At 44.0% G+C, this 27,750-nt stretch overlaps 2 protein-coding genes across 4 annotated transcripts; one reads left to right on the forward strand and one right to left on the reverse strand.

Moving 5' to 3' along the window:
• Nucleotides 1-7,410: 7,410 nt before the first annotated feature.
• Nucleotides 7,411-11,856, reverse strand: LOC142663721 (uncharacterized). 3 transcript variants are annotated; one of them, XM_075842515.1, is made up of 4 exons: nucleotides 11,792-11,856; nucleotides 10,458-10,589; nucleotides 9,047-9,106; nucleotides 7,411-8,967 (listed from the first exon to the last, which is right to left on the reverse strand). In XM_075842515.1, exons 3-4 carry the CDS (start codon nucleotides 9,072-9,074, stop codon nucleotides 7,565-7,567), a joined length of 1,431 nt encoding a protein of 476 aa, XP_075698630.1. In that variant the 5' UTR covers nucleotides 9,075-9,106; nucleotides 10,458-10,589; nucleotides 11,792-11,856; the 3' UTR covers nucleotides 7,411-7,564. The 3 variants fall into 3 exon arrangements, with proteins under 3 accessions (XP_075698630.1, XP_075698631.1, XP_075698629.1); XM_075842516.1 differs by having other exon boundaries at nucleotides 10,458-10,586; nucleotides 11,792-11,847; XM_075842514.1 differs by lacking the exon at nucleotides 11,792-11,856 and having other exon boundaries at nucleotides 10,458-11,446.
• Nucleotides 11,857-19,010: 7,154 nt separating this feature from the next.
• On the forward strand, nucleotides 19,011-25,915 carry LOC142663688 (uncharacterized). The gene is made up of 5 exons (XM_075842454.1): nucleotides 19,011-19,104; nucleotides 19,410-19,537; nucleotides 20,912-21,049; nucleotides 21,132-21,255; nucleotides 22,980-25,915. Exons 2-5 carry the CDS (start codon nucleotides 19,460-19,462, stop codon nucleotides 24,830-24,832), a joined length of 2,193 nt encoding a protein of 730 aa, XP_075698569.1. The 5' UTR covers nucleotides 19,011-19,104; nucleotides 19,410-19,459; the 3' UTR covers nucleotides 24,833-25,915.
• The last annotated feature ends 1,835 nt before the right edge of the window (nucleotides 25,916-27,750 follow it).

A 27,750-nucleotide genomic window follows, 5' to 3' on the forward strand; every position in this document is an offset into this window, starting at 1 on the left:
GCAGAAATTATTGGAAGTAGGCCCTGAAAATAAAAATCAACATTTTTTCAAAGAAAATGTAGGTTTAGCTTATTTTTACTCATTTCCACAAGGACTGAAGGAGAAAAAGCACCACAAAATTTGTAAAGCAATTTCTCCCGAGTAAAACAATGCCCCACATGTGGTAATAAACGGCTTTTTGGAGACACGGCTTGGCTTAGAAGGGAAAGAGCGCTATTTGGCTTTTGGAGATCACATTGAGCAGGAATGGTTTGCGGCGGCCATGTCACATTTGCAAAGCCCCTGAGGGGAAAAAACAATGAAAACGCCCAAAAAGTGACACCATTTAGGAAACTATACCTCTTGAGGAATTCATCTAGGGGCGTAGTGAGCATTTTGACCCCACAGATGTTTCATAGAATTTATTAGAATTGGGCAGTGAAAATAAAAACAATCCTTTTTCTTCAATAAGATGTAACTTTAGCGCAAATTTTTTCATTTTTGCAACAAATAAAGGAAAAAAAAGAACCCAACATTTGTAAAGCAATTTCTACCGAGTACGGCAATACCCCATATGTGGTCATAAATTGCTGTTTGGGCACACGGCAGGGCTCAGAAGGGAAGGACCGCCATTTGGAGTGCAGATGTGGGCCCAAAACAGTGGAAACCCCCAGAAGTGACCCAATTTTGGAAACTACACCCCTTAATGCATTTACCTAGGGGTGTAGTGAGCATGTTAACCCTGCAGGTGTTTTGTAGAAATTAGTGTGAACTCGATGTTGCAGAGTGAAAATGGGATTTTTTTCACAGATATGTGGACAATATGTGGTGCCCGGCTTGTGCCACCATAACAAGACAGCTCTTTAATTATTATGCTGGGTTTCCTGGTTTTAGAAACACCCTACATGTTTCCCTAATCTCTTGCCTGGACAGTCGACCAGGCTCAGGAGTGAAAGCGTACCATGTAAAATTGAGGCCTAATTTGGCGATTTACAAAGTATTGGTTCACAACTGCAGAGGCTCAGATGTGAAATAATAAAAATAAACCCCTGGGAAGTGACCCCATTATGGAAACTGCACCCCTCAAGGCATTTATTAAGGGGTGTAGTGAGCATTTTCACCCCACAGGTCTTTTCCATAAATGAATGCGCTGTGGATGGTGCAAATTAAAAATTTATATTTTTCCCTAGATATGCCATTCAGTGGCAAATATGTTGTGCCCAGCTTATGCCACTGGAGACCCACACCCCAAAAATTGCTAAAAGGGTTCTCCCGGGTATGACGGTGCCATATATGTGGAAGGAAACTGCTGTTTGGGGACGCTGTAGGGTTCAGATGGGAGGAAATGCCATTTGGCTTTTGGAGCGTAGATTTTGCTTGGTAGTAGTTTTGTTTGGAGTCTTACTGGTGTTTCCGTTTATAATGTAGGGCATATGTAAGCCGGGCGGAGTATATAAGGGGCATAGTCAGGTGGTATAATAATGGGGTAAAAAAAAACAATAAAATAATCCATAGATGTGTGTTACGCTGTGAAGCAATCCTTTCTGCACAGGCCGGTGTCGCACTGATATATGGCGTCCTTTATTATCCCCCTTTTGATCCACACTCCGCGCCTTTGTAGTTTGGGGAATTTTGCTAGGAAGTGTTGTCCTGGTATAATACGGGCACCGTCGCTTCCAGCGGATATGTTTGGGCCCTCCCTTTCCTGGTTCCCTAATTTTAGGTCCTTGATAAATCGCCTCTTCAAACAGAAGAAATGTTCCTCTCGGGCACAACTGCATATTTTTTTATTTCCTGACTTATTGGAGCCATAACTAATTTTATTTTTCATAGACGTAGCGGTATGAGGGCTGGTTTGTTGCGGGACAAGCTGTAGTTATTGGTACCATTTTGTGGTACATGCAACTTTTTGATCACCTTTTATCATATTTTTTGGGATGCCAGGTAAACTAAAAAACGCAATTCTGGCACAGCTTTTTTCGTTTTTTTTTATACAGCGTTCACCACGCATTATAAACTACATGTTAACTTTATTCTGCGGGTCAGTACGATTCCGGCGATACCTAATTTATAGCACTTTTTTATGTTTTACAACTTTTTGCACAATAAAATTACTTTTGTAAAAAGAATGTATTTTTTCTGTCGCCAAGTTGTGAGAACCAGAACTTTTTAATTTTTTTGTCGACGGAGGTGTATGCGGGCTTGTTTTTTGCGGGACGAGCTATAGTTTTTATAGGTACCATTTTTGGATACGTGCGACTTTTTGATCACTTTTTATTCTAACATTTGTAGGGCAAAGTGACTAAAAAACAAACTCTGGTAACGTTTTTTTTTACGCTGTTCACCGCGTGCAATAAATAATATAATATTTTGATACCTCAGGTCGTTACGGTCGCGGCGATACCAAATACATATGGTTTATTATTATTTTTCAATAATAAAGGACTTGATAAGAGTAAAAGGGGGATTGTGTTTTATTTGATTACTTGAAACTTTTATTGTTTTCAAACTTTTATTATTTGCACTTTTTTTTACACTTTTTTATACTTTTTTGACACTTTTTCAAAGGTCATATTTTTTTTTTTCTAATACATTGCACTACCTATGTAGTGCAATGTATTAGATCTGTCAATCATTCACTGACTGCAAGCCGATTAGGCTTCGCCTCCCGGTGGGGCCTAAATCGGCTTCCGTAATGGCAGAGCAGGAGACCATTGTGTCTCCTGTTGCCATAACAGCAGTTGCCAGTCCTGATTGCCTGTCAGGGCTGGCGATCTGCTAGTAACCGCTACGATGCAGCAATCGCTTTCGATTGCTGCATCGAAGGGGTTAATGGCAGGGATCGGAGCAAGCTCCGGTTCCTGCCGTTACAGGTGGATGTCAGCTGTACAGTACAGCTGACTTCCACCGCTGATGACGCCGGATCAGCTCCTGACCCGGCGCCATCTTGCCGGCAGCTACGGAAGCCGATCAGGCTCCGCCGCCGGGCGGATCTTGACCGGCTTTGGTGCTAGGCAGAGCGGGAGGCCAGTATTAGGCCTCCGGTTGCCATTGCAGCCACCGGAACCCCGGCAATTTCATTACTGGGATTCTGATGAGCTGCAAACACCTTAAGTGCAGCGATCGCGTTTGAGCCGTTACAGCCGGATGTCAGCTGTAAGATACAGCTGAGATCCGGTGATGATGGCACCGGCTCAGCTTCTTAGCCGGTCCCAAACATTCGGCGTACATGTACGGCAAGATGCGGGAAGTCAATGCTTTCCATGACGTACATGTACGGCAAATGTTGGGAAGGGGTTAAGGGCCTGACATTGTTATTGTATGTACTTAGAACAACTTTTATAGTACGTAGATGTTATCACCAGATTAGTAACAATTGACAAGGGTTGGGGTTCCCCAGCAAGTGCCAGTAAACATGAACTAAAAGATTTTTAATACGATGAACTCCATTACTGAGGTGCGGCAGCCGCAGCCGGAGCCAGTACAACGCGTTTGTCATGAACTGACGGCAGTGTCACAATTCCAAGCAGCCGTCCAGACAAGTAACTTACCAGAGGAAGAAGACATATGAGCGGAGGGTTTGTGGCGTCACAATAACACTCCACTAATCCGCCTATGTGGGATCTCACACCAGGCTCACAGCATGAGGTGTTGTGTACAGCCCGGTGACGTAAACTAAAAGAGACGGGGTCTGAAAGATGAGAAGGACCAAACCAAGTCCTGATGACATCAGCAAAGTTCAAAGTAAGTAGATTCACTGAAGTGATAAATGAGTAAAATATAACTTTATTTTATAACTCTCTAAAAACAGGGGTACAATCACCACCGTGAAAAAGCCCCACCGTGTGTATTAAAAACGTATTAAACAATAAATACTGAGTCCTGATTCAGTTTGTGAACCCTCTATGACTATATTATAAAGATATCAATCCGGAATCAGCATTTAAACATGGGCATAACAATAGTTTTGACCCCAAACCACACTAGAGTCCGTGACAACCGCACCGGAAACTCCTAATCCTAAGGTATACAACAATGCTATTGTTCCCTATGCTAAAATTCCTCATAACAACCGACCCTACGCGTTTCTATACTTATCATCAGGGGTCTGTAGCTTGGTCACTCTGGCCGGGATGCCAGCGATATTAGTTCAACAGCAGATATTCTGCTGTACACCACGGAAGCATGCTCGCATAGATGTCAGCGTGAGTTACTATAAACAACTAACTCCTCCCCCTGTACTCGGCAGTGCCAAACGAACCAGCCAATCACACTCACCCCCCAAATTCGTGACGCCTGTCCATGTGACTCCAGGCTGTCAGCTGACAAACCCGGAACCAACATCGACCGCATCAAAAACGAACGCGCAGGCGCAGTGGAGACCGCAGACGCATCGCCCATGCTGCCAAGAACTAGCCATTATCAGAAAGGAGTATAACGATATTTAGGGATTTGGATAGATATTGCGGATAGCTCAAACCCGCAACCGGACTGCCATTGATAAAACACCTTCCCTGTAAGTACATATTGTATAGATAAATGTAGTGTCAACCACACAACGAAGTATTATTGAAACACCTGCTGAGAAAGACTTTGCATGTTGGCCCAGATAACAATATGCATTTTTACTGGAAAAACACCTGACATAACAGCCATATGTATTTGGCTGCCTTGAAAGGATAAACAGACGATAAAAATGCATATTTAAATAAAACACGCATAATTTGTCTGCTCGTTTAGACCCTCTGGTTGTACACACGCCAATCTATAAATCCACTGGGCTTCTTTACGCAGAATGAGGTTATCCCAGTCACCTCCCAGTTTAGGAGGCCTTATGAGTTCAATTGCCTGAAATTTTAAGCACTCTGCACGACCCTGATGTTTAGCATGTACATGTTTGGATGTAGAAGTATCCCTAGAATGAACAATATCTCCAACATGCTCTCTGATCCGGCGCCGGAACTGTCGCACCGTTTTGCCCACATAATTCAGTGGACATGGACATGTGATCAGGTAAACCACCCCTGCTGTTTTACAATTAACAAAATCACGAATGTCGTACTCAACTTTCGTAGCGAGACTCTTGAATTTGTTTCCTCTTTGGATGAAATCACAGGCCTTGCAGCTACATCTATGTGTACCTGGTATCTGTCTGTCCAGCCATGTTCCTTTTTGTGTAATAGGGTCAAAACAACTATGCATGACTCTATCCCTAATGTTTTTTCCTCTCCGGAACGTGACTGAAGGCCATTGTGTAATCTGATCTACCAAGTCTGCATCAGTACTAAGAATACGCCAGTACCTTTTCAGGATTTGCATAATTTCACATTGTTTGGAATCATAAGTGCCTATGAGTCTCGTAACTCTCTCTTCTCTTCGTTTTCTAGGGACAAGAAGACTCTGCCTGTCTGCATCTCTCGCTCCCTCATAGGCCTTCCTAATTACTCCCAAGTTCAAAGTAAGGACCAAAGACCTGAGTGAATCCGTCAGCAGTATCAAGTGTTCTAATCAGAAGACAGGAGAAGAAGAGGACGATGATGTACATGACTTGTCAATACACTGGTGGGACCCCATACCCTAACCGGACATTGGTGATGGCATCATATTAGTTGTGGCCCTATTGATATATTGTTTGAGTTTCATAATCATAATATATAATTTCTGTAATTTAATATGAGAAAAAGGGAGGTTTGTGAAGGATGATTTATTTGCTTATATTCTCTGTATGAAATTACATTGTGAATTATCAAGCAGGAGGCCGAATTACTAAGATATGTAATATGTGAAAGTGATGATAATGTTTAAATGATTTAGTTTCGTGCAGCAGCCATCTTGTCTGGAGTTCCCATCTTGGTTCTTTTGTAGTGAATAGAAAAGTCATTGTTCCTTTAATACAAGTAATGTTGATTTTGTATGTTTTATCTTTGACCTTGGTTCCCATGTGAAGTTGGACAGGGAGGGAGATGGGAGGATGGCAAGTATGCGTGAGGGAAGGTCTCCCCCATCTCCACGAGGACATTCTGTCCAAAAGAGAGATAAGAAACCTGTAAACCTGATGTGTGAAGAATTATAATGATGTATCTGGGATGTATTTTATTGTATGCTTTTTACTGAATAACAAATATTGTTACTGATTGTCTCTGATTGGTTTACCTCAAGCTTACACCCCTTCTGAATTTTAGTTTAACAGTTTGAGTTTGGTAATAAATCCTTCAGAGGAGCATTTTGAACATTTCAGCGTGTCTGTGTGTTTTCTTCTCCTCTCTCGATATATATGGGTGAAATATCCTAATTAGGATACTGACTAATGGAGTCTGGCCTTGAGAGTCTGTTTGTACTCGTATAAATTTCAGTCTAATATATTTTGAGCGATGGATTTCCACGACAACGCCGTTCACTGTGCGGCGTAAATAACATGTTACCTTTATTCTATGGGTCGGTACGATTACGGCGATACCACATATGTAGAGGTTTTTTATGTTTTACGACTTTTGCACAATAAAAACACTTTTGAACTAAAATTATTTGTTTTTGTATCGTCGCTTTCCAAGAGCCGTAACTTTTTTATTTTTCCATCAATGTAGTGATTTTGTGGGCTTGTTTTTTGTGGGACGAGACGTAGTTTTGATTGGTACTGTTTTGGGGTGCATGGGACTTATTTATTATGACTTTTTTGGGGGGGCAATGGAAAAAAATTGCAATTTCGCCATTGTTTTTTGCGTTTTTTTTTTACGGTGTTCACCTTGCAGTTTAAATTACATATTAACTTTATTAATGGAGTCACTACGGTCGCGGTAATACCATATATGTGTACTTTTATTTATTTTTTACACTTTTACTAAATAAAACCACTTTTTACTGTCATTTTTATAAATAATCTTTATTTCACATGTATTATTTATTTCACTAGTCCCACTAGGGGACTTTACTGTGCGATCTTTAGATCGCTGCTATAATGCTTTGGTATACTTCGTATACCAGAGCATAATTGCCTGTCAGTGTAAATCTGACAGTCAATCTGTTAGGACGTGCCTCCGGGGCGTCCTAACAGGCATATGTCCAGGGCAGACCTGCCATGACACCTCATCGGAGACCCGCGATTGCATTTGCAGGCCGCCGATGGGTGACAGAGGGAGCTATTGACGGCGGCATTTAATGGGTTAAACGGCCGCGATCGAAGTAAACTTCGATGACGGGCGTTGGAGAAGGAGCTCAGCTGTCATCAGACAGCAGAGCCACGGCTCTAGCCTGCGCGGGAGACCCGTGCAGGACTTAGACTAGGCTCACGTGAAAATTCATCAGCCTAGCCTAAGGCCCCTTAGTGACCAACGTGAAAAGGCGTATTGTTGGTCACTAAGGGGTTAACAGGGTAATTCCACCCAATACCTTTCTTCAATCTGGTTTTAAGAACCCTTGAAAAAGCATCAAGGAAACAGAACCAAGTATTCTTTTTATTGTACTTATAAGTTTGTACCTGTAAGTGAAAAACCCAATGACGTCTACATTTATTTTCCTAGGTCATATAATTGACTCTCTTGTCCTGCAAGTGACAATGTAGCTATAGAACACAGACACCCTTTTTGTATTATTTGTCAACCGTGTGACCTCTTTGATGCCTCCTTAAACTATACTTCTGAGCAAACCTTTTATCACACTGGGTGCAAACAAAGGGGCGTTGATCCTTCGTGTGACTCAGTTCATGTGTTTTCAGCGTCCTTTTGTCAGAAAATGTCAGCCCACAATCAAAACAGGCATATGGCTTCTCCCCTGTATGAGTTCTCTGATGCACAAGCAGCGATGACTTTTCAAAGAAACGCTTCCCGCAATCGGTACACCTATGCTTCTTCTCGCCAGTGTGGGTCTTGTAATGTCGGTTTAAGTTGCTTCTCGCCGGGAATTCTTTTCCACAGTCCGAGCATTGAAATGGCTTCTCCCCCGTGTGGATTCTTTGATGTATAATAAGTTGGGTGTTGGTTAAAAAACCCTTCCCGCATTCACAACAGATGATCGGCTTCTCTTTCAGGTGAATTTTTTCATGTGTTGAAAGGGCCGATTTATCCCTACAGTTTTTCCCGCACTGGGAACATATGAATGATTTATCTTTGGCATGCATTCTTTGATGCCTCTCCATCTTGTCTTTTGCAATAAACCTTCTTCCACACTGAGGACATTGATAGGGCTTCTCTCCAGTGTGTGTTCTTTGATGAACCACCAGCTGACCTTTCCATAAAAAACATCTCCCACATTCAGAACATGAATATGGCTTGTCTCCCGCATGAGCTCTTTCGTGCGAGACAAGATGCCCCTTGCTACGAAAATGTTTGCCACACAGAGAACAAGGATAAGGTTTTTCACCGGAGTGAATTCTTCGATGGACCACAAGATGGGAACTGTCCAAAAAACGCTTCCCACACTCAGAACACTGAAATCGTTTCTCTCCTGTGTGGATTCTCAGATGTACAGAAAGAAAACAGTTTTTCAGAAAACATTTACCGCACTCCGAACATTTGAATGTTTTTCCTTTAGTCACGTGGCCTGTCTGCCGTGTACGAAGGTCTTCTCCTTCATCAGGAAGCGATTCCCGTTTCGTATCACCCAACGGATCTTGTTGATTATGATCTGTGGGTGAAAAACCGTCAGCGTCATCTCCTTCATCACAGGAGAATGATTCCTCCTTAATGTGAAGATATGGATCTTGTGAATAATCAGTGACATTCTCCTCGTCACCAGAAATGGATTCTTCCTTAATATTTAGAGACATATAATCTACATGTTCCCTAGGGGTATGCATGTCAGTGTCTGTGAGATTCTCCTCCTCCTCCTCCTCGTCTGAAATAGATTCTTCCTTAATATGAGGAGACATATACATATCCGTTTCTTCATCACGCAAGGCTGGTTCTTCCCCGACATAAGAAGACGGCTCTTGTTCTGTATCGTCTGATGAATATTCCCCATTACATGAAGATGATTCCTCAACTCTAGGAAAATCTGTTCGAGAGAAAGGCGACGTAGTTAGAGCTTTACTTTAATTGTCGCTAACTCCAGTCTACAGAGTCTACTCTCTTACCTGATATGAGGGTCTGGTGAATCTCCATCACGACGTCCTCAATGAGATCATTATGTTCTTCTAAATATAAAGAAATAATATATAACTCTTCCACTAGTTTTTTGTACGATGGAAAGTTCTAATATTTTTTAATAGTGCTACCGATTTCAGAAAGGGCCAATACAATGGTGCCACCCATGACAGCGCATATACAATATACTCATGCCCCAATATGGGGGCATTATACTGTGTGGGGGCAGCTATAAAGACATTATACTTAGTGGGGGGTAGCTATAGGGACATATACTGTGTGGCGGGCATCTAGAGACATTATACTGTGGGGGGCAGCTATGGGGGCATTATACTGTGTGGAGGCAGTTATAGGGGCGTTATACAGTGTCGGGGCAGTTATAGGGGTCATTATACTGTGTGGGTGTAGCTATAGCAGCATTATACTGTGTGGGGGAAAGATATAGGGGCATTATACTGGATGGGGCAGCTATGGAGGCATTATACTGTGTGGAGGCAGTTATGGCATCATTATACGGTGTGGAGGCAGTTATAGGGGCATTATACTGTGTGGAGGGCAGTTATGGCATCATACGGTGTGGAGGCAGTTATAGGGGCATTATACTGTGTGGGGGCAGTTATGGGGGCATTATACTGTGTGGAAGGCAGTTATAGGGGCATTATACTGTGTGGAGGCAGTTATGGGGGATAATACTATGTGGAGGCAGTTATAGGGGCATTATACTGTGTGGAGGCAGTTATAGGGGCATTATACTGTGTGGAGGCAGTTATGGGGGATAATACTATGTGGAGGGCAGTTATGGGGGCATTATACTGTGTGGAGGCAGTTATAGGGGCATTATACTGTGTGGAGGCAGTTATAGCGGCATTATACTGTGTGGAGGCAGTTATAGCGGCATTATACTGTGTGGAGGCAGTTATAGGGGCATTATTCTGTGTGGAGGCAGTTATAGGAGCATTATACTGTGTGGAGGCAGTTATAGGGGCATTCTACTGTGTGGAGGCAGGTATAGGGGCATTATACTGTGTGGAGGCAGTTATAGGGGCATTATACTGTGTGGAGGCAGTTATAGCGGCATTATACTGTGTGGAGGCAGTTATAGGGGCATTATTCTGTGTGGAGGCAGTTATAGGGGATTTATACTGTGTGGAGGCAGTTATAGGGGCATTCTACTGTGTGGAGGCAGGTATAGGGGCATTATTCTGTGTCGGGGCAGCTAGGCGGGGTCATTATACTGTGTGTGGGGCAGCTATGGGGGCATTATATTGTGTGGGAAGCTCTATGGGGGCATTATTCTGTAGTGACGGGGTAGGGAGAAAATAAAGAAGCAAAAGGCACGGCGCCACATAGTGCAGGTCAATCAGACTAAAAATAAATGTAAAACGTAGTTAATGTGCTCACCACGTAGTAGTTGGTAAAGGCAATAAATAACTCCACTGTGCTGCTGCCAGGATCCAAAACCGGTGAAAACGAATGGTCACCGCTAATTGAAGCATATGAAGGAAGAAAAAAGGAGGATCCTATAGGGCGCTGCTGCGTGGTTGTGGTGGAAAGTCAATGAAAGATAGAAGATATATAATAATAATAATTATTTATTGAACAATAGGTGGCTTTACTCGGGGTAGGGAGAAGACAGGTGAGCCATAATATACCCGCCACTCAGTCCCTGCCTACTTGCTCGGCCCATCCTAGGCGACGGCGTACAACTGGGCGACGGTCCCTACGCTCAATATGTGCACGACAGACAAACAGACAAGGGTACACAGAAGGTAAGGGAAATGGGGCAGTTGCCCACGGCAACACCGTGAGCAACAAGAGTAGTGAACGAGCCGAGTCAAACCAGGAGTGTACGAGGTACCAAACACAGAGCAGGAGCGTAGTCAGTAAAGCCAGGGTCAAAATGAAGCAGGGACACTAATAATAGCAGGAGCAGCAGAGCCAGGAAACAGGAAAGAATAACAGGCAGAGACAAGCAGGAAATGAAGGTATAAATAGCCCGAGGGCGGGAGCTAGAACCGTCTGGCCAGGCTGTGATAGGTTCTCCCACTCCTGAGTCTACCAGCCTGAGTGGTAGCAGATCGAGTCACTCTATCAGACCTAGGAGCAGGTGCAGACTGATTAACCACGGGCGTCGACACAGAAGCGGTGTCTGGCAGATCCTTTACATTTACTTTGTGGGCTGAACGGAATGTGTATGGTATGAGTGGGGATTGGGCGAGGTTAGAGGTGTGGCTTAAAGGGAGGGGGAAGTTCTCCCTCTTTACAATAATTGAAAGTTGGTACCATAGACTGGTACCTCCTGTTGTAGTGCCCGTACAATAGTTCTAGCCACAGTGAACCTCAATATAGTACCTGCCGTACACTATTACCTGCTGTAGTAGCGGCCATGCAATAGTTCCACCCCTAGTGCCCCCCCCAAGAAATTATTCCCCGTTATAGTACTAGCGCCAAAACAATAATTCAAGCTACAGTGCCCCCCACAGACCAGAACCTTCTGTAGGAGCATCTCCATAACATGTCCCTATTTTGCTCCCCCGTATTGAGTCCTCTGCTGCACTGCTGGGCTGCTGACACCTGATGAGGTCAGTGCCATTGTCTAGTGCTCTCCTGGGAGATCTGTCAGGTTTGACATCTCTATGGTTACCATGTCATCACTGATTTACAGGAAAAGGCAAAACCATAAACATTACCCTAATACTAATAAATAATAATAGTAATGAGTATAGGTCTGTTACCTCCACATGCAGTCTGCTGACAGGGGACCAAGAAACATCTAATGGTCACAACATACACATTTCCCATAGCACTCACACTTCCGGACTTCAACAAAATGGCCGCCGCGCTCTATAGCAGAAGCTGCAACCACAAAACTATCGTTTGCGCTAGATAATAGTCAAATGTTATATAAGAGAAGAAATGGCGGAGATACCCTGTGATATGACCATTATCAGTACCACGACACGAAACATTTCTAACCTATGTGAAAGCGGAACTGTTAAAGCAGTACTACGGCGGAGGATTGAAGGGAGCGGAACATCCGGTCTGTGGAACGCAAAGACCGGAACTTCCTGTTCTAATAATGTAGATAGCGGAAGCTGTTGTATTCTCGGTGACGGATGAATGTCGAGGACATTGGACTCCTCATACATACACTGCACCCTCGGAGGAATGAACCTGGGGCCAATAATAGGCCGATATAATGATATATTTATTATACAGCGCCTATCCCTATAGTTCCCAGCTAAGGCACGAAAAGTCAGCCAAATTCAGTTATAACTAAAATGACGAATTCTACAGATGAAATTCTAAGATAAAAAAGTAGGAAATATTCTGCTAGAGTATGTTACGTATGACCGGTGTCTGAAGGCTGTAAAGGGTAACAAAACCTTTAAAAAAGCTTTTGACATTTAATAGTGCACCGTTTTGATCAGTGGGGGTCCGAGCACTGAGACCCCCACCAATCGCTAAAACAAAGCGGCAGGAGTCCTCGGGTGAGCGTTGCACTGTTTCGTTACTGATCGTCTTTCCTGGAAGCGGTGTACGGACTCGCTCCGAGGGATGGACGCCGGTCTCAGCATAAGTACAAGGGGTTGTACACTACTGGACTATTGATGACCTATCCACTGGTATGCGATCTGTGGGGGTCCGACACCCGAACCCCGCACGGTTAAGCCGCTCCGGCTGCCTCCGAGCACTGAATGTACATGCCAGGCGTAGTTGGCTCTGCCACTGAACAGCGGTCAAGCTGCATTACAGTGAATCGGAGCAGCGCTGCCCGGCCGCTCCGCTATGTACAGGGCCAACTGCTTCTGTCTCCGTATATCGCATAATGGATCATATCATCCGTTGCCAGGAGGCAGCCGGAGCGGCTTAACGGTCTGTGTGCCGGACCCGCACCGATGATCTACTGATGACTTATCCGCTGGATAGGTTGTCAGTTGTTCAGTAGCGGGCGAACCCTTTAATAGGTGCCCATTGCCGCTTTCCTTTTAATTCAGCAATTTTAGAAGATTTTTTGGATGCTATAAAGTGGTCATGTTGTATATTGTAGCCTTGTGTGCTCATCATTGTTGTAGGTTCTATAATTACTCAGGGATTGGACCCCTAGTAGTTTAATGAGTGGAGATTGTAGGGTCTTTAACTAGAACATTATAGGGACAAAATTCTGAATTACCGTGATTATAATTTCTGCTAATAAAGGTTGAGTTTTAATTTAGCTCAGGATTAATAGGGATGTTTTTTTAAGGGAAATCTTAATACTTCAGAAGACAAAGATATTTTGGACAATTGTAGCTTCCAACTTTATGGGAACAGTTTGGGGTTCGGCCCTTTTGGGTTTCCAGCATGACCTGCGCCCCAGTACTCAAGGTCCATAAAGACCATAAAGGGTGAGTTGGATGTGGAAGAAGTTGACTGGCCGCGCAGACCCCTGACCTCAACCACATTCAACACCTTCGAGATGAACTAGGACGGAGATGACGAGCCAGACCCCCTCCCCCAACATCAGTAGCCCATTCATGAAAGAAGTTTTATTGCTCTCAATATGAGAAACAATATAAAAGTATTCTACCATTTCCACCGTCGTAATGTACATATTATTTGCTTTCAGGAGAACCACTTTAAGATAATCAGGGCCAGGTCCCGTTCCTCCATGATTTGATAATTACTGCCCTTCCTCTGGTATGGGGGACTGTGTTGCTCTGCGGGGACCCCAACCTTACGCTGTATCCGACTTTGGACTCTAGAGGTCAATCCAGTTTACCTTATAGGCCATTAAAAGGGTCAAGAGCACTCATACAGTTGCAATTGTGTGACATCCCTCTGATAAGGACTAGCTTCTATTCACACCCACATGGCACATGCATCCGCCTGGACCATATCCCCCTACAACTAATTTCATAGTCCATAGCAAATTTCCTCTGGTCGGATCATTCTCCGGTATATTGGACACTTCGATTTCCCTTCCGCACTAAAGATCCATGGTCTTGGAGAGTAAATAAGTCTTTATTGGACTCCGTCTGTAACACAGACATTACCCAGACTATAACCCACTGCCTAGCTAATCACGCGCTCTCCCCCATTCCCCTCACAATGCAATCGGAGGCACTTAAGTGCGTCCTCCGGGGTACTTTTATAAAGCACAGCACTAAACTTAAAGGGAATGTGTCGCTAGAAAATTATTTTTATTTTTTTAGTTAAACTGTTAGTATATAAATGATTACACATTGTTCTAATTTTTTTTCTTTTTTCACAAGTCAGGAAATATTATAAATTTGATTCTAATTTATAACATTTCCTAGTGCTGGTCACTAGAGGGAGCAATTCCCAAAATTGCAGCATTGCATATGGTAAAGCAAACTCATTGCTTTATGCTGCAAAATTTGAGAAAACTCACTCGCTCTAGTGTCCTCACACAAGCCCCCCTCCTTATTCTGGCTAATGCCAGGCGAAGGAGGGGGTTGAATGTTGAAGCCTCCTACACTGTGTGCCGCCATTTTTGAGCGAATGCACAGTGTAGGAGGATTACATACAGTGGTAATCACACAGTATAACATGAACATACACAGACCTAACTTACCTGCTCCTGCCGCCACCGCTCCCTCCGGTCCGTCTGCTCCCTCCGCTCCTAGTGCTTGCTTCAGAACACATGCCCGGAAGCCGCAACCGGAACTCGTCATCTTACTGTCCGGCCGCGGCTTCCGGTCCACATGAAAATGGCGCCGGATGTCGCTCGGCCGAAGACCTTCCTTTTGGACTGTGTGGGAGTGGCGCATGCACCGTTCCCACACAGACGGCGTACACTATAGTGAATTGAACGGCTCCCGTTCGCATTCTCTATGGGGATGTATGTGCCGTATTCCATCTCTGTATGTGTCTTTAATCGACACATATAGAGATGAAAAAAAAAATGGCAGCCCCCATAAATAAGAAGAAAAAAGAAAAAAGTACAACACAAAAACACAAATAAATAAAATTTATTTTAATGACATAAAAGCAATAACATAAAAATATTTTTTTTCATGATACCCGTGCTTTAAAAAAAGAGATGGCCCAGTCTTAAACTCGCCCTTCAAAAGTTGACCTGGTCCAAAAATGGAAAATCCGAGGCACTATCTACATGGGCACTGTAGCACTATCTATGTGGGCACTGGCACTTTATATGTGGGCACTAAGACACTTTATGTGGGCACAGTGGCACTATCTACAGGGGCAATGTGGCACTATCTACATGGGCACTATCACTATTTATGTGGGTACCGGCACTTTATATGTGGGCACTAAGACACTTTATATGTGGGCACTAAGACACTTTATGTGGGCACAATGGCACTATCTACATGGGCACTGTGGTGTTTTCAGGGGGTTTGGGGAAAAAAAAAACTTACAAATGAAATCTGTCAGTTTTTGTAACGGCCATTAAAAACAGACAGACGGACTGGAAATTGATGAAAATTTAGAGACACACTGATGAAAAATGTTCATGAAAAACATCAGTTGAAGATCAGTTTGTAATGGCCATTTTTTTTTCATAGTCGTGTGAATGCAGCCTAATAGTTTACCTGATATAGAACAACTTTGTAATTTACTTACTGTTAAAATGTAGCTGTTTTATCCCTTCCTGTAATCTGCTGTTCACTCTCCTTTGTCAAGCAAAATCCATCTCTAGTTACAGAGCAGAGGATGTGGACTGCACTGTGTATCTTCACAGCCTACCAACAGTCTATGGAGAGGGGAAGCAGGAGGAGGGAGCAGAGAGAGGCTGCCCATAGAAGTCTATGGACAGGGCAGCGCAGGACGAAAGAGAGTCACCGACGCTGCTGCCCATAGAGGTATATGAAGAGGGAGAGGAGAGGGAGACACCGGTACTGTTGCCCATAGAAGTCTATGGAGGGAGAAAGAGCAGCTGAAGCAGTGACACAGACACGCTGCCCATAGAGTCTATTAAGAGGGAGAGCAGGGGGAGGGAGCAGAGTGAGAGACACACACACATACTGTCTATTGAAGTCTATGAAGAGCGGAGGACGGAGCAGAGTGAGGAGACATAGACATTCTGCAACTTCTAGTAAGAGTTATATCTCACTCCAGTGCTGGATTCTCACCTACAGTTCTCCTGACTGCTGTATAATGTCCTCCATGTTGCTGCAGCTTTTATATATGTGATAGAACAGGATTCTTCTCTTCTCTATGTGCAGTGTATAGTAGATATAACAGTTAGGCCCCGCCCACTAGCTCAGAGACTACTAAGAATTAGAGGTCGAGGCTGCAGAGGGGAAAACTGCTTAACAATGCCACATACAAGTCATATAATGGCCAGAAATAGTGTTATTCTTTATGTACACACATGACAGCTCATTTTAAAAAGTCACCTGAAATGTTCGGAACGATTTAAAATATTTGCAACTGACACGGAATTCAACTTTTATTTCTTTTTTCATATTCATGGCATAGGTGCACATCTGCTGGACCCGCTGATCAAACGTTTATACATCTGCACCGTATAGAAAAGCCCCTATAATATTTTAATATGTACGTTATAATTGAGGTTACAGATTGTCAGTGGAAAAAACTTCTCTGCCTGTGTCCCCATGATTACACTTCCTGTCTTGCTACTCTGGCAGCAAAGTGTTGTCACTAAGCACATAAAGTTATATAAATGCTGATAAAATATTATTTTTATATAGAAAAACTGATGGTTATGGGGGTCAGCCCTCTTCTTTAAGCTGCGACAAGGCTGGGTACCTCGGGTTGTGCATCCTAAACCATGCCCGCATTTAGAGAAAGAGCAACGAGTGCCGTCGGCTTAGTGCAAAAAGCCATAAGAGGGGCCATTGCAATCTGACAAATGGTTAATGTGGTGTTTGTGACCGTGATTTTGGCATGAGAGACAGTTTCGATAAAAGGGAGCTGGGGCGTAGGTGTTAGTGCGGGGTGTGTGCTACGGACAATTAGTCGCTTTTGTTGCAGAAAGTAGAAGAGAGCTGACGGCCAGGTAGAAAGGAGGGGCGGGGGTTTTGGGGGTGTATAGGTGTGACCGGCGGATGGACTAGGGAGGACCATTTTGGATTTATCCACCCTCCCGCACTTTGGTGAAGAAAAAGTAGTGGTAGTGTTAAAGGGGTTGTCCGAGATTTAATGGGGAACTTGACTGGTGACGTCACTCTCTGCTCCGGCTCTGCCGCTTTGTTGATCTTGAATTCTTTGCCGGGTATACGATTTGTCACTTGGGACGTGGTGTATATCGGCTTGTTCTGTTGTAATGCGCATGCGCAGCCCCTGCTGTTATCTCGAGAGCAGCATTGACAGCGCATGCGCGTTACGGGCTGTGAAGCAAAACAAGCCGATATACACCACGTGACAAGTGACGTGTCGTATACCCAGCAAAGAATTCAAGATCAACAAAGCGGCAGAGCCAGAGCAGAGAGCGACGGGGCCACTTTGGAAAACCTAAGTATATTACAGATGTATTTACATTTATATATTACAAGCATTTACACAAAGTCATAAAATCTCGGACAACCCCTTTAAGTATTTTTGTTTGCTAGGATGATGAAATTGTGAGGTGGAATCCCGACGCTTCAACGAGCAATGGCATGGTATAAGTTGGGCCCAGGACGAGACTGGACATGGCCATGCGGCTGATAGTCATAGCAAAGCCGCTGATTGCCAACGAATGACTGACTGTGGTCCGGCTGGTGAGGTTGAGGTGTCGTAATGTGGGCTGGGCTCCCCTACTTTGTAATTGTATTTGTATATGGATTAATAAACAAATTGGTTTCTGCCATAACCTTTTAGCCAAATCTCGTGTCATGTTTTTTTTTTGTGTGAAGGGGCTAGGGTTTAGCATTTGGGGGAGGTTAGCATGTGCGTTCTGTTGTGCCCGCGGTTGCTGACCACCGGCACGTTATACTCATCGGCGACCGTAAGACACTTGGAGCTTGCCGGCGTCTCCATCCCTTGAGACGCCAGCACACGTGGCTGCACTGTTCCTCTGTCTCCACTAGGGTGCGTGTGCTCATCCCAGGCCTTAAAGGGCCAGCGCATGCACATGTGAAATGTTCCCTACCCAATCCCTTTTCACCCTGGACTATAAAAAGGGCTCTGCCCTTCCTCTCCTTGCCTGAGCGTTGTTGTTGTCTCCCTATGTTAGTTTAAGCAAATGGTCCCTTAGATGTATCCTGCTACCCGTACCCTGTATCTGTGTTTGTTCCTGAGCTGAAGTCTAGTGTTGGAGTCGTGTTTGTCCGATCTGCCATGTCCAGCGTAGTCTGTGCCACGAATCACCTGCGACAAAGCATCTGCTACATCCGGTGTCTGTCAGGACTCTCATACTTTCCATGGACTGTTGTTTGGCCAGCTGCCACGGTGGAGCGGCCTACTGGGTCCACATACCCCACAATCGTAACACTCTCGTTATGCAGCGTTCCTCGAAGACATTTTTATTATTATTTTTTTAAATAAATCAGTTTTATTTCATTTTGAACAACTATTGGTTTCTATTAAAAAAAAATACTTTTTGAGATACAGCTTCTATGTATCCTGTATACATAGAAGCTGTATCTTGCTGTCAAAGCCGAATCCGTCAGGTCTTCAAGACTGACGGCTACAGTGAACGCTGGACACGCAGCTATTATCGAGTCATGGACTGAGATGTAATCGATAATCTTCAAGCTGTATTTATTGCAACATCTATGAAAGAACTTGTCGATAATGAGGAACAAGAAGGCAGGACTGGGATTTTCAGCTGAAGCATCAGATAATGGCACCCACTTTTATAACGTTGTAATATCACCATGAACAGTCATGATTTACAGTAATGAACTCTCCTTCACCGATGCCAGGGACCTCTAGGGTCGTGATTATTTCGGACGGAACCATAGAAGCGGGACGCGGCGGAAGAATAAACAGACCGCACATGTATTCAATGGAACGCACTAGGCGGAACGCATGGCAGGCGCGCACCACAGAGGCCGGAAGTGGCGGCTAAACTTCCTGTCGTGAGGAGTTCGGAGAAGCGGCTGATGCGCGTCCTCGGTGCTAATAAGCGCAGGTGAATGGACGGGCGGCATTGTGCCATGGTGGAATGTGAAAAGGTCGCCATTTATATACCACGTCACATAATACAGGATGCCGGGGCTTCATTTTATACATCTCCAGTGTCATGACAGCCTGCAGCCAGTAGGGGCGCTGTAGTTATCGCTGTACCACAATGGAACACCGCACAATGACAAGTTAGGGGCTTCATTATTTACAAAGAGTTTCCCAACCACAAGAGCTAACAGTCTAATATGGGATAGTAATGGCGTGACCTGATAGACTGACTTGTGTTGTTTTATTCCTGTATGTAACGGACAGGAGGGCAACGTGCGAAACCCCAAACCAGCGGGACCTCGCTCGTACCGAGGATGGACAAGGGCGAGACTCATGTGACCGAGAGGGTGCTGCACCTCACCCTGGAGATCATCTACCTGCTGACTGGAGAGGTGAGGGATTCTGGGAGTTCTGTCACACATGCAGGTCAGGCTCCCGTCACCCCTGGCAAACCGCAGGGGGCATCCGTGGCCGGCCAGGCGTTCCCCCTGTAATACTGAACGGGTCGAGGGTTCCCCTCTGTCATGTCCATATGCCCTAATAGGACCGGGGTCGTCTTCATAACACTGGGAGGTGAGCGGTCCTGGGAATGACGATACAATGCGTCCTGTGCTGTGACGGGAATATCACCGCTGGTTCCGGTGTCATCGTAAAGCCAAGAATCTTGGCTTTATATTTCGACTAGAACTGGGGCCCCAGCGGAGCCAAGAGCCGCCTGATATCGCACCTGCCTCCTTCGATGTCTGGATATGGTCGGAGGAAGTCGGTGACTGTGATCTTTGCATAGACTTTCTCTGACCGACGTTATGTTCACCTGTAATATCCGCACCGTATTTGTTCTCGGGTTTTTCTCTCTCTATTAAAAGGAGGAAATGACGAGCAGTGACGCAGATGTTTACTGGCACCCGGATTATGAATGAGTCGCACCGATCCCTCGCACCGCACGCACCATCACATATTAATAAAGGCTATACATGACGCAATTCTTACCCTGGTCCATACATGAGCTTCAGTGTCAAAGGGGTTTTCCAGTCCCAAAAAAATGGATGGCCTGTCCTCAGGATATCAATATGTGATCAGTCCGGGTCCGATCACTGCCGCACCTTCATTACAGCTGATCGGCGGGGGTGCCGGGAGTCAGACCCAGACTGATCGCATATTCATGGCCTATCCTGAGGACAGGCCGTCAGTTTTTGTGGACAGAAATGGAGAGAAGACATTTATCCTGCGCTGATTGTCGATCTGAACGATTATTTACAAGTCCGATGAAAAATCTGTGCACGTTCACGCTCCTTATTAGTGCTCAGACTTCGAATTTGTATAGGGAGGAGGGAAATTGAAATGAGATCCTTATACGTGTACAAGCCCTGGTTTCCTTTGAAAATTAAACTTCTGTAAAACTTCATAGTGACTTGTCAGAAGTTTTGTTTGCTGCGGGTCCGAGCACCGAGACCCCAATTCCTAAAACAAAGTGGCAGAAGCGCTCGGGTAGTTCTGGGCAACTAATGAAAAAAAAAACCCCAGAAACAGAAATTCAGCGCAATTAACAGTCGTCATCTTGCGCAAATCAGGTTCTTCATTTATTTTTTCAGGGGTTTCAACTGTTGCTGTGTCCTCAGATACAGGTGAGACCAGTGGTAGAGCAGGGAGCCGAAAGGTGTGAACTTCGCACACATTAAACTTCCATTTTGGAAGATCCTTTGTGTTGTTGCAGCTACTGAATGTAGATCGACCAAGATTGTGACATGTATATTCTAATAACTTAGGACTATGGACCTCTGAAGAAGTCCAGTGACCCCGTGAAACCCAAGAGACACCCCTGTTTATCACGAGGATGGGGCAGAAACGAGGAGCAGACAATTCTAGAACTCATCAACATGATGACGGAGCTGCTGACTGGGGAGGTGAGCGCCGCTGGGAATGCTGGGATATCATGCACTAATGCTGAGGGAGATGTCTACCTGATGACATCATTGTGTGTTTTAGGTTCCTCTTAGATGTCAGGATGTCACTGTCCATTTCTCCATGGAGGAGTGGGAGTATTTAGAAGAACACAAGAATCTCTACAAGGAGGTTTTGATGAAGACTCACCGGCCACTTTCATCATTGGGTAAGCAGAGACTTTTTTTCAGTTTATTAAGCTGATGTCATAACTAAGTCATAGCTAAACTTCGGGTTTTATTGAACATAGTGCTTTGTGAAGTTACATGACCACTGGGTATCTAGTCAATTTGAATATAGGAATTTTAGAGATCAATATGAAGACCACCAGGTTATAGGTATATATATATATGTGCTTATGCAATTGTTCCATTATCTCATAAACGTTAAATGAGATCTTGGTCAAAAAGCCAACCAAGTCCTATGGATCGTACAGTTAGACCTCGTTCACATCTGTGTTAGAGGCTCCGTAAGGGGCCTTAGTCACAGGTCCAGCCAAAAATACCAGAAACGATAGCGCAGCCAAAACCACGGACACCCTGACCTAACCCATTAAAGTCAATGCCTGCCGTCGGCAGCTGGTGGTGTCTGTCGTGCAACGGAACCGGCACTACTGGTATTTTCATTGTTCTGGTCCTGTGACGAACCAGAACAACGGAAAACCCAAAGCAGTTGTGCACCCAACCTGAGCTTCTATAAAGTGTAAAGCTTAATTTTAATGCTGTGCCCTTAGATCAATATTTGCACTGTGATGTCAGGATAAGGGGTCATTCCAGTCAAAAACTAAAAAGTCAACTTTTGGTCAGAGTCATGGAGCTCCATAAGCTCCCAAAGTTTCATTTAGCTGAATGGTGCCGTTACATAGATCTCCAATGTCCCCTGCTTGGCCGCAGCTGAAGCCTGTGCCGACTGTAACACCACAGCAGTGATGTCATGTGAGTCAGTATAGGAAATATACACAGAGTGACATAATGTTACAATGATGACCACACCCCCTACAGGATATTAATGGGACACCAGTGATGATAGGGCTTGGATGATGTTGACATATATAAAGACCTCATATTTTCTGTCAGATGTCGTCACAGAGACGTAGTGAAGATCCAAACCAACATCCGCATAACTATCTACATCTTGCTTTAATGGAATCGTGGCAGTTCTATGATTATATGTTGGTACATTGATGTAGATGGCAGAAATGGGACCAGGATAGGTTGTCATTAGAATGGCTCGGTAGTGCAGCCTGAGGCTTTGGCCTTTAATTTAATTTGATCACCTATCCACAAAGCAACATAGAAAAGCCGCTCTCACACTTTTTATTGTAGATTTTGTTTGTAGATTTATTTCATAATTCTGCAGTATATAAATAACTGAGCCGCACGTTTGAACAGCTCTTTAGCCCCAGGACAGATTTGCTGCGTTGTGCCGCTCCTCTGTTATTTCTCCTTGAAATTTATGAATAAATTGACAACTGGTGTTACCAGTTGCGGGTGTGTCCCTACACAGACTGACACTGTCCACCAATCGCTAGAACAAAGCAGCTGAAGGTCCTGTGTGAGCGCTCAGCCGCTTCATGTCTGTTCGGCTTTTTCCGGAAATAAATGTATCGGAGTACGGATTCAATAGAAAGTCTATGAGCCTGTACACCGATACATCGGCTTTCCGGAAAAAGCCGAACAGATCGTTCTAGCAATTGGTGGGGGTCTCAGTGCTCGGACCCCCACCAATCCAAACTTCTGTCATGTCAGAAGTTTGTCAAACGTTTAGCTACACTTTAAGAATTTATCTTTTATGGGGAATACAAGTATTTACTAAAATAGACATGTCCGGAGAAGTGACGGGTCCGCTTTAATTGTAAAATTATTCTAAGCACAATTTGTTTCTCTCCCATAGATCTTACTGAAGCCACAAAAATATCCCACACATCCCACATCCCTGTTTCTTCACTGGATTGTATGAACGACGATCCCAGTGTTTTAAGTATTCAGACTCCAAAATGCTCATCGTCACATGTAGTGAAGTGTCTAGAGAACGTCACGGAGTCATCTCCATCGTGTGAAGAAGTCAGTCTTACTGACGCCGACGTATATATAACAACTAATAAAAAACAACCGTACTCATCACCTTATATTAAAGAGGAACTATGTCAAAAAATTGGTCTCAAAGAATGCCAGATATATACACCCCCAGCTCACAAACAACATTATCCAGCTTCCTATTTTAAGGTGGAATCATTCTCCTCCGAGGAGGAAGAAAATCCAGAACATACAATCATTTATACAATTACAGATGATTCAACACCGCAATATCAATCTACTCACATTAAAGAGGAGCCGGTCTCATGTGATGAAGAAAATGTCACAGACACCGACGTATATACCTCCACAAATCATAGACCGCAATATCCATCTGCTCATATTAAGGTAGAACCACTTTCTTTTGAAGAAATAATTCTGGAGGATAGACACCTATATACATCAGATAATATTCAGCAAGCTTTATCTCACCATATTAAGGAGGAACCAATGTTATGTGATGAAGAAAATCTCGCAGAGATTTATTTGGGAGTAAACCATATACAGCAAAATGGTCAAATGTATCCATCCAAACCGAAACCATTCATGTGCCTTCAATGTGGGAAGTGCTTCACACGGAAGTCCCAGCTCCATAGGCACCAGATGATACACACCGGCGTGAGACCATATTCCTGCTCGGAATGTGGAAAACGTTTTTTCCGGAACTCACATCTTCTTATACATCAAAGAACACACACGGGAGAGAGGCCATATTCCTGCTCCGAATGCGGAAAACGGTTTACCACCAATTCAAATCTTACCATCCACAAAAGGATTCACACCGGCGAAAATCTATATTACTGCCCTGAATGTCACAAATGTTTTACAAATAACTCTAATCTCGCTATACATTTAAGGATACACACGGGAGAGAAACCATATCCGTGCTCGGAATGTGGCAAATGCTTTACAACCAAATCAAATCTTGTTCTTCACCAGAAGATCCACACAGGTGCCCGACTGTATCACTGTTCCGAATGTGAAAAGGGTTTTACCACTAGTGCAAACCTTGCCCTTCACCAGAGAATTCACACAGGAGAGAAACCATACTCTTGCTCGGATTGTGGTAAATCTTTCACTATAAACTCCCATCTCGTCCGACATCAGAGAGTCCACACGGGGGACAAGCCCTTCTCTTGCACGGAATGCGATAAATGTTATATTAGCAATTACGAGCTTAAAAGACATCAGCGAACACACTTTGAAGAGAGGCCCTATTCCGAGACCCTTGGCGAGGAATACTTAAATGATCCAGGCGATCCCACCAAGGATTGGAGGGCTTCTTTAATGGAGAGAACACATTTTTGTACCGAATGCGGTAAGGGTTTCTCCACCAACTCAAGTCTTGTCCAGCACAAGAGGATACACAGGACTGAAAGACCATATTCTTGTTCTCAGTGTGGCAAAAGTTTTACGTGTAAATCGTATCTTCATAGGCATCAAAAAATTCACACAGGGGAGAGACCGTATTCTTGTCCTATATGTAGAAAGAGTTTCTCTAGAAACTCCCATCTCAAAAGGCATCAGAAATGCCATACGAGAAAGAAAGCCTTCCCATGCCTCGAATGTGGGAAATATTTCAGTTCCCAGGCGCGTCTTCTTCAGCACAGTCAGATTCATGCTACCGAAAACCCTCACTCTTCCACACAAGAGGACATTTATATTATATGAATTTAGGATTCATACAGGTTTGAAAAATTTGAGCTTTAAGGCTGAAGATGAGCCTTAGTTTTATTAGGATGTGGATCATTTTCTGTCAAGACCATCGAAGACTCTTCTCTCTATATGAAGTGAATATTGGAGATATTTTATGGCTGATCTGAGCGTGTAGATTAATGAACGGAAAAGACCACCAAACCTTTTTATTTAGCTTCCCTGATACAATGTCTCGATGGCTGCCTTGCCGAGCTACCCTAAGTATTCAGCATCAAAGTAGCTTGTAGGGGGAAGTCACCTTTCATTTAAAATTGTTAAAGGTTGAAACCTTAAAGGGGTTTTCCAGACTTAAACATTTGTATGGCCTATCATTTGGATAAGTTATTAATGTTTGGTGCAGGTTTGACCCCAGGGAATCCCGCCAATCATGAGTATCCGTATAGAAAGGAATTTAGAAATTTTGCAATTTTCATATTGGCCACCAGGTCTCAGCATAATATACAGTGAAGGAAATAAGTATTTGATCCCTTGCTGATTTTGTAAGTTTGCCCACTGTCAAAGTCATGAACAGTCTAGAATTTTTAGGCTAGGTTAATTTTACCAGTGAGAGACAGATTATATTTTAAAAAAAAAACAGAAAATCACATTGTCAAAATTATATATATTTATTTGCATTGTGCACAGAGAAATAAGTATTTGATCCCTTTGGCAAACCAGACTTAATACTTGGTGGCAAAACCCTTGTTGGCAAGCACAGCAGTCAGACGTTTTTTGTAGTTGATGATGAGGTTTGCACACATGTTAGATGGAATTTTGGCCCACTCCTCCTTGCAGATCATCTGTAAATCATTAAAGGGAATGTGTTGCCAGAAAAACATGTTTTTTTTTTAAAAATTAAACATTTAGTGTGTGGGTGATTAAACATTGTTCAAATTTTTTTTTTTTTTTTGGCACGAGCCAGGAAATATTATAAATTATTTCTAATTTATAATACTACCCATTTTTGGTCACTAGATGGGGCTGTTCCCAAATTGCAGCATTGCAACATTGGGTTAAAAGCCCTCGCTCTAGTGAGCTCTCAGCATCCCCCCCTCCTTTATCCTGGCTAGTGCCGGGATAAACGAGGGGTTTGAAAGGTTTAACCTCCTACACTGTGTGTCGCCATTTTTTGAGGTAACCCACAGTGTAGTAGGTTTACATACAGTAGTAAACACACACAAACACTAACATACATTGAAATCTCTTACCTGCTCCTGCCGCCGCGGCTCCCTCCGGCCCGTCCGCTCCGTTTGCTGCCGCTGTTCCATGTGCACAAGTCCGGAAGCCGCGACCGGAAGTAGTAATATTACTGTCCGGCTGCGACTTCCGGTCCACAGGAAAATGGCGCCGGACGGCGCCAATTTCGAATAGGACTGTGTGGGAGCGGCGCATGCGCAGTTCCCACACAGACGCCGTACACGGCAGTCAATGGGACGGGAGCCGTTCGCAGTCCCTATGGGACTGTGGCTGCCGTATTCCATGTCTGTGTGTGTCGTTAATCGGCACACACAGAAATGGAACAAAAAATGGCAGCCCCCATAGGGAAGAAAAAGTGTAAAAATAAGAAACAGTAAAACACAAACACACAAATGAATATAAACGTTTTTATTACAGCACTAACATCTTTAACATATAAAAAAATTATTTGCGATGACACTGTTCCTTTAAGATTTCGAGGCTGTCGCTTGGCAACTCGGATCTTCAGCTCCCTCCATAAGTTTTCGATGGGATTAAGGTCTGGAGACTGGCTAGGCCACTCCATGACCTTAATGTGCTTCTTTTTGAGCCACTCCTTTGTTGCCTTGGCTGTATGTTTCGGGTCATTGTCGTGCTGGAAGACCCAGCCACGAGCCATTTTTAATGTCCTGGTGGAGGGAAGGAGGTTGTCACTCAGGATTTGATGGTACATGGCTCCATCCATTCTCCCATTGATGCGGTGAAGTAGTCCTGTGCCCTTAGCAGAGAAACACCCCCAAAACATAATGTTTCCACCTCCATGCTTGACAGTGGGGACGGTGTTCTTTGGGTCATAGGCAGCATTTCTCTTCCTCCAAACACGGCGAGTTGAGTTAATGCTAAAGAGCTCAATTTTAGTCTCATCTGACCACAGCACCTTCTCCCAATCACTCTCAGAATCATTCAGATGTTCATTTGCAAACTTCAGATGGGCCTGTACATGTGCCTTCTTGAGCAGGGGGACCTTGCGGGCACTGCAGGATTTTAATCCATTACGGCGTAATGTGTTACCAATGGTTTTCTTGGTGACTGTGGTCCCAGCTGCCTTGAGATCATTAACAAGTTCCCCCCGTGTAGTTTTCGGCTGAGCTCTCATCTTCCTCAGGATCAAGGATACCCCACGAGGTGAGATTTTGCATGGAGCCCCAGATCGATGTCGATTGACAGTCATTTTGTAAGTCTTCCATTTTCTTACTATTGCACCAACAGTTGTCTCCTTCTCACCCAGCATCTTACTTATGCTTTTGTAGCCCATTCCAGCCTTGTGCAGGTCTATGATCTTGTCCCTGACATCCTTAGAAAGCTCTTTGGTCTTGCCCATGTTGTAGAGGTTAGAGTCAGACGGATTAATTGAGTCTGTGGACAGGAGTCTTTTATACAGGTGACCATGTAAGACAGCTGTCTTTAATGCAGGCACCAAGGTGATTTGGAGCGTGTAACTGGTCTGGAGGAGGCTGAACTCTCAATGGTTGGTAGGGGATCAAATACTTATTTCTCTGTGCACAATGCAAATATATATAATTTTGACAATGTGATTTTCTGTGTTTTTTTTTAATATAATCTATCTCTCACTGGTAAAATTAACCTAGCCTAAAAATTCTAGACTGTTCATGTCTTTGACAGTGGGCAAACTTACAAAATCAGCAAGGGATCAAATA

The sequence above is a fragment of the Rhinoderma darwinii genome, chromosome 11 (assembly GCF_050947455.1).
Source record: "Rhinoderma darwinii isolate aRhiDar2 chromosome 11, aRhiDar2.hap1, whole genome shotgun sequence".
NCBI classification, from domain to species: Eukaryota; Metazoa; Chordata; class Amphibia; order Anura; family Rhinodermatidae; genus Rhinoderma; species Rhinoderma darwinii.

What these genes read in the sequence shown, in the direction of transcription:
- LOC142663721 (XM_075842515.1), bottom strand. Translation starts at nt 9,074, where the DNA reads ATGGAGATTCACCAGACCCTCATATCAG. An exon ending in TCACCAGACCCTCATATCAG is followed by an intron (nt 8,968 to 9,046) that starts GTAAGAGAGTAG and finishes TCTCTCGAACAG; the next exon opens with ATTTTCCTAGAGTTGAGGAA.
- LOC142663688 (XM_075842454.1), top strand. Translation starts at nt 19,460, where the DNA reads ATGGACAAGGGCGAGACTCATGTGACCGAGAGGGTGCTGCACCTCACC. An exon ending in TCTACCTGCTGACTGGAGAG is followed by an intron (nt 19,538 to 20,911) that starts GTGAGGGATTCT and finishes CTAATAACTTAG; the next exon opens with GACTATGGACCTCTGAAGAA. An exon ending in CCGGCCACTTTCATCATTGG is followed by an intron (nt 21,256 to 22,979) that starts GTAAGCAGAGAC and finishes TCTCTCCCATAG; the next exon opens with ATCTTACTGAAGCCACAAAA.